At 37.6% G+C, this 6802-nt stretch overlaps 1 protein-coding gene across 1 annotated transcript; it reads right to left on the bottom strand.

Moving 5' to 3' along the window:
- Positions 1-3390: 3390 nt before the first annotated feature.
- LOC140015261 (uncharacterized) lies at positions 3391-5693 on the bottom strand. Its single transcript, XM_072067192.1, has 4 exons — positions 5568-5693; positions 5360-5449; positions 4705-4878; positions 3391-4190 (listed from the first exon to the last, which is right to left on the bottom strand). The coding sequence occupies exons 1-4, from the start codon at positions 5691-5693 to the stop codon at positions 3540-3542; spliced, it is 1041 nt and encodes a 346-aa protein (XP_071923293.1). The 3' UTR covers positions 3391-3539.
- Positions 5694-6802: the final 1109 nt, after the last annotated feature.

Genomic DNA, 6802 nt, shown 5'->3' with positions numbered 1-6802 from the left:
TATTTGATGACCTACAATATTAAGGACAGAATTACATATCCAACCAATAACTAGTAAAAATTCTTAACAACAACATTAGGTGGTTCCCTTCACATATTGTCATGTTGTTTATTTTAGATAAATGTAGATGATCATATAAACATCAATCCAAAAATAATTAAGTTAATGAGTCAATGTAAATCAATCATTTTTTCTAATAGTGTAAGTGCGACGGCTCCAATCCAAAACCTCTATTGAAACCAACCATTTAGATTGCTCTTGACGTTTTTAAAATATTCATGCCTATTTATAAGTTATGAACATGAATGAATAAAATGGTTGGGAGATTAGAATGCCACCGTACTTGAAAAAAAAATTTATAAATAGAGGACAGGATTTTGAAAAAATTAGGATTTTATATATAAAGGATAGGATTTTGAATGTCACCATACTTTAAACTAGGGCTGCAAACGAGCCGAGCCGAGTCGAGCTTTGAGCTAATCGAGCCGAGCCTCGACTAAATTTTACCAAGCTCGAGCTCGACGAGCCGGCAAATTTCGAGCTCGAAAAAAAATAAAAAATAATTATTTTATTTTTAAAAAAATAAATAAAATAATATTTTTTCTTAATAAATAATAAAATATTAAGGATATATACGTAATTTTACTATAAAAATAAAAAATAAAAAAAAATATATAATATACGTAATTTTATTATTAAATAAAAATAAAAATAAAAATATATATATATATACCCAAGCTCGCGAGCCGGCTCGCGAGCTAACGAGCTTAATATTCTGAGTTCGAGCTCGAGCTCGAGTTTGACTCGAGCCGGCTCGAGCTCGATTAATAACGAGCTCGACTCGAGCTTGACTCGAGCCGCTCGCGAGCAGCTCGATTCGTTTGCAGCCCTACTTCAAACCAAGGATAAAACCTCGTGTCATTAAGAATTTCTGGATGAATTTCATCCTGCCATCTTGGAGTAATTGCGAATTGCGCGAATGTGCATAGGCCCTGAATGACTTCATGAATATTTCGATGCACTGTCTCCGTTGAATGGTTAAATCGATCAGCAATGATGCGCATTCTCATATTGTGGCTCATCATGACCAATGTCATCGCGAGTGCCTCCTCTATTCTAACCCTTTTTGATGATTTTGGGGAACAAATCCACATTCGGCCAAATGCTAGCACAACCTCATGAAAGAATCAACGTTTAGCCTTGTTGCATCCATGATCCGGGTATGGTGGCCTGACATCACTTCTTCAACCCAGTGTCGTCTTGACATCGCAGACGTCCTGCATGGCACCTTTTGGATTGGACCTCCGTATGGTGCTGCATTTGGTCCGAATAACAGTGCAGCACCCGCAGCAAACAGAACATCCTTTTCGTCCGAAGATGAGCTGGTCCCCTGCACATCCATGAATTCGCTCATTTGGAACTCTTTCCACCAATTCGCTGCTAGAAACAAGTGCTTAGCCCGAATAGATTTGCTATATGAGAGCTGTATGAGGTCTGAATTATCACAGGCTCTCTTTTCTTTTTGTTATTCGTAAGCTCCTTTTAAAGACCATGAATGTATGCTGGACTGTGGTCCTTTTTGCATGGGGTCCAATGGCCTGACATCACGTGAATAATAGTCTGCAATTATTACCAGCTCCGGTAAGTCGTCTTTGGATTCCAAAAAGAATGACCTGTAAGCAGCTTTTGCCAGGCACAAATTGACGTGCGCTCTTGGAGTAACATGTCGACTTTTGTAAGGGAAAACCATTTTACCATAATGCCATCTACTTTCTTGCGCCTCCTTTTTGACTTTTGTGTAGATGGTGGCCTTGCATAATGAATATGGTAACGTCTAGGTGTGTACAAAGCTCCTCTACATATGCTTGACTCATATGCAGCTATTCTTATCATTTATATGAAAACTCGAGTAAAAAAAAATTATTCCCTAATCTTTTGAAGTGAATTTGGATTTCAACCTAAAAATTGTTACATATCATGAAGCACTTTACTTCTGTGGTATAACTCCATCCTACTGAGAATTACTAGATCCATAATAAATAAAGTCCTGCGTGTTCTGTCGTAAAAAACGCAGTCCTGACATTTATTTAAATTTTTGCTCATTAAGGATAAAATAAAATGCCACGATTGATCAAAAGTTTAAATATAACCCCTATATGGTAATAACCTCTTTCATTCCAGTCTGAAAGACAACTTATAGTCCAAGATATTTAAACCGGGGACTTGAGTGTGTGAAATTAATACGTATGAATATTAAGCTTCAGTCCAAGACCTTATCGAAATCCTACCACCGAGCTAGTTGTGATGATTTATCAAGCATAAAGAAGCACAAAAGCAAGACATTTGATTTTGTTTTGGATTCCAACTACTGTGTAGAAAGTTAATTGAGTAGTAAAAGTCAAACTTATCACTACTGATTGGTCATGAAGACTATTCATGTAATAACTTTGAACTTCATTTGCTTTTGTAACAAATCACTAGTGTGAAAAGAATTAGAGTAGACAAAATGCAAATAAACCAAATCAACAAAAGATGTGCTTATCTCAGTTGAGTAGGCAGATGAACTGATGTGTTAAATGGTTCACATTTAAATGGAAGCATAATATATCTTGATAGATATTTATTTTATATATTTTTAGTGTGTTTTATTACTTAATGGTTGGTGTGTTTTTAGGCTACAATGATTAATTTGGCTCCTTTAAACAAAATTTACTTCAACAGTTTAACTTTTGCCAAAACTTGCATTAAAGGCCATGAATGGATCAGACGTATATGAATTTTGTAGGTTTTGGTGCATGAATGTTTGATTTGAATGTGAACTCAAAGGCTTGCTTTCTACAATTTCTACTAAGCAATAGATCTAATACCGGAACTATAAGTTTAACTATTTTGTATACAGACTTTGGTCAACTCAATTTATGAGTAATCAAATGTCTATTTTGTCCTGCGTACAAAGTCCTGACATTTCAAGAGTTTTCTTTCAACCAGGACAGAACAACAAAAGAACTACAAACGAAATCTCGTGGCATCCATATTGTCCTTCAAAGAAGAAGGAAATGAAAAAAGGCAATGAAAAACCTGCAATTGAGTAAGCATAATAGAACTTATAATGGATAATATCAATTTCTTCCAGTGAATGCTAGAGCCCTGATAATGTATATATATATATTGGACTTTAATAACAATGCGAACCAATATATATGTCAGACGTCAAGTCCGGCAAAAAACCATTTTACTCCTGTACATAGCAACATATATTTGCAATCAACCTGAAACCATAGCTACTTAAGCTCCTTTAATACAGGAATAACGATAATATATATAACTCCAAGCCAAAGTTTTAAACCAAACAGTTCCAATACAAATAACTGTGGAAAAGGAAACTCAACATCGACAAATTATACAAACTATATTATGCATGGCAGTAGATAGAAAATTACTGCCGAGGTATTAAAAGTCCCAATACAAATCTTTTTTCCATGGTGCTTAGAATCAAATGAAATAGCGCAATTTTTGAGCAGCTATCAGTCCAAAGTAAGCTACCCCGAAAGGACACAAGCAAGGCCAAGTGTCGTATACTTTCCATCGGGTCCCTTCTGAAGGGCACTCTCTAGAGAACTCAACCAATACTCCTGCATCTCGCAACTGAGACTCAGGAAAGTCTTCCGCCACTTGTCATCCTGGAGTGCCAAAACTGCAGTGAGCTTCACCCCCTTGTCCAGCCCTTGGAACGATTCCACAACTTGGGCTGCCATATCCGGTCCAAATTTCTCATTTTCAGATTTTCGGCGACTCCTGATATGCAGTTTAGAATTTGCTAGAGTGGATAGCGAGTTGGCACACTCGACAAATGGATCAGACGTATTTCTATTTGACTTGCTTCCCCGGGATGCACTTGGGAGCGAGCTCGTTATCTCCTGGCTGCTCGAACCTCGCTTCACTCCAGCAATTGGAGCATCTTTATCGAATTCGGTCTCCTGCCCGACGTTGTACATTTCATTAGCCAGGGGCGATAACAAAACCTGCCCACAACTTTGCCCAACTCGCTTGCGTGGATTGTAAATTGAAGGCGGTACTGAAGATGCTTGAGCTTGACTCCCTGTGGTGGTTTCTGCTTCAAAGACCTCGTGCAGGATTGCATATTTGTCGACGCATTGGCCGGATCTGAAGTATCCATAATCCTTGTTCTCCTGAATCAAAGGCAAAACAACTATTGATGGCACATGAGTATGCACATCTGATGTAAATTGGTTTTTTTTTCAGAGGACAAAAAGTACATTTCAAGAGTAGTATATGTTCCCTTAATCAACTAATAGATAGACATTAGTTCGATAAACACCTCCCTTTTGGAACAGAATTGTAGACAAAATTACAATAATCCAGCCTTAACATATGATGTGCATGCATACAGCTATCCACCAGAATACAGTAAGTTTCGCCACTTTTAAGAATAATATTATAGAGTAGGTGACGAATAATCAGTCCAAAACGCATGGTCAGGACTTCTTTTGAGCACAGCTCGAAGATGAATCTGTCGTGGCTTTATTATTTTACAGCCTATTATGGAATATGCAGTCTAACATACATCGATACGCGAAAAAACATGTCATGGACAGGTAACCGAATAGTGAATGATGGCAAAAAAATATGGCCGAAGTTTTTAGATGCTTTGGAACTGAATTTTACGTCGAAAGGAAAAAATACCAGGCACAAATTGTTCCATCGAGAGGGTTCTCCCAAGAAGTATCTCCTATTATCGTCCCAACCAATACCAGTTTCAGAAGTTTGTCGCAGACCCTTTAACTTGGCAAAACAACACCAAATCTTCTTCAACTGTGAGAGTTTAGAATGGTACACAGTCCATGCATACTGCTTCCCCTAGGCGGCATTCAAGTGCGCAGCAAGCTTCATCCAATTGGCCTCTGATGCAACGTTTGGATTCTACTCCCCACTCCTTTTTCACTCGACGAATTTCATACAGAAATGAATCTCCATGTTTTCATTCCAATGGGCCTTTGCAGTGGTGTGGTCTCGTGGCATCTAAAAGAAGGAAACCAAACGGGCGGTCAGCATTAATAACAATCTGGTTGAAGGAAGAAGAATTGACAGATTACAAGATCATGGCAATTTATGAACCGGCTAAAATCCTGTTTATCAAATGTTTGCAGCAAAGCAAGTGCAAAGCCAGAGTATGTTTATCAATGCCCACCAAATCTGAAATCTGGTTTATCTAGTGAGACGATCTCTATAAATTCGAACCCATCAAATTCATAGGCATGTTTTAAATATGGGACAAAGTGATAAGAATGAAAGGCTTAAAAAAACTGGTATACAAATACTTATACAAACTATATTATACAGTAACAATTATAGAGATCATGGTCGCATACACCAAATAGCAATACTTATCCATGGACTCGGGAATGGTCCGAGAAAAAATCTGGTATGCCTAAGAATATAAGAACACAGGTAATTAGCTTTTACTACTCAAAAATTTTTATTTGGGATTGATGAATGGACTGATTTGAGAACGACGGGCATTTAACTTGGATAGAGTCCAAACTTACTCTGAAATAGTTGACAAGGGACTGGATGTAGTCGTTCGAGTCTGTGACGGAGTGGACGGATGAAGCTTCAGAAAGACGGGGTGGAGTAGTAGGGCCGGACAGTGATCTCTTCCGCTTGTTGGGCATTTACTGGTGCTCTATTTCGGCCAAAAGGTCATGGCATGCACGGACCTCAAACCATATCATAAACCACCTGTGGAATATTTGTTACGGCAGGCAGATATGCTGTTTACGTTTGGAGGTAATATTTGAGAATGTCAATTTATTATAAAGACAGGATTTGGAACTACTACTAGGTTTCAAATATTTCCCTATGTATCCATTCGATATTTTGTAGCAGTTGGGAGCCTATTTTGTCACTTCGCAATTATTAATATGGCCGGCAATAGAAGGCAAAGTCTTCAAAATGTTAAGTGGTTGAGTGTGAAATCTCGGGATATAGTTGTAACCCATCAAGCATGATAAATGGATTACATCAACAACAAAGGCATGAAGAAGCATGGCAGATGAACATTCCAACAACTATAACCGAACCAAATTCTAGCCTCTTCACTAGTCCTTATGGAATTCATCATAAAACCAGATGAGACCGAAGAAAATGAAAGACAAAAGACAACCGGGAAAGTCTAGGGTGAATAAGAACCGCATAATAAAAGTTGTACCAGCAGCTTCAACCAAAAAGTAACGAACACGACAGAATCAAATATGCTCACTGGTACTTCTCGGTGATTGGGGAATTAATTTGCAAATATGAAATTTTAACATGATTAGTAGATCCAATAACCGGATCTGAATTATATAAAGGGAACCTATTTGACAACAACGATACCAGCAATAGCACCAACAATTTCACAACTGAACATCGTATGATTTAACTTATCTAAATTAAAGAAACAAAAAAGGGGCCCTTGATTAAGAAGAAAACTGAACTGGGATGGCAAAAAATTATCCTTTTTCTGTGAATATTTGGGGATGTAGATATATATGCGTAAAGAAATAAATTTTGAAGGGCCGGTGAATGTATATTGGGCAAACGAGGGAGGGGCTTTGGGATAGAGAGTAACAAAATACACACTTAACAATCCTAGTCAAATTATGAAATTGAGTCGAACAACCATATTACCAATCTCGGACAGGAAATGATAATATCAAAATTATACCTGCCAAATCTGATTTTAACTTTATACCAATCTGGCCTTCCGGTTTTTTGCTGCTAATTTCAAGATTTCTTATTT

This window comes from Coffea arabica, chromosome 10e (assembly GCF_036785885.1).
Source record: "Coffea arabica cultivar ET-39 chromosome 10e, Coffea Arabica ET-39 HiFi, whole genome shotgun sequence".
Taxonomy (NCBI): Eukaryota; Viridiplantae; Streptophyta; class Magnoliopsida; order Gentianales; family Rubiaceae; genus Coffea; species Coffea arabica.
This window is presented reverse-complemented; position numbering and strand designations above follow the sequence as displayed.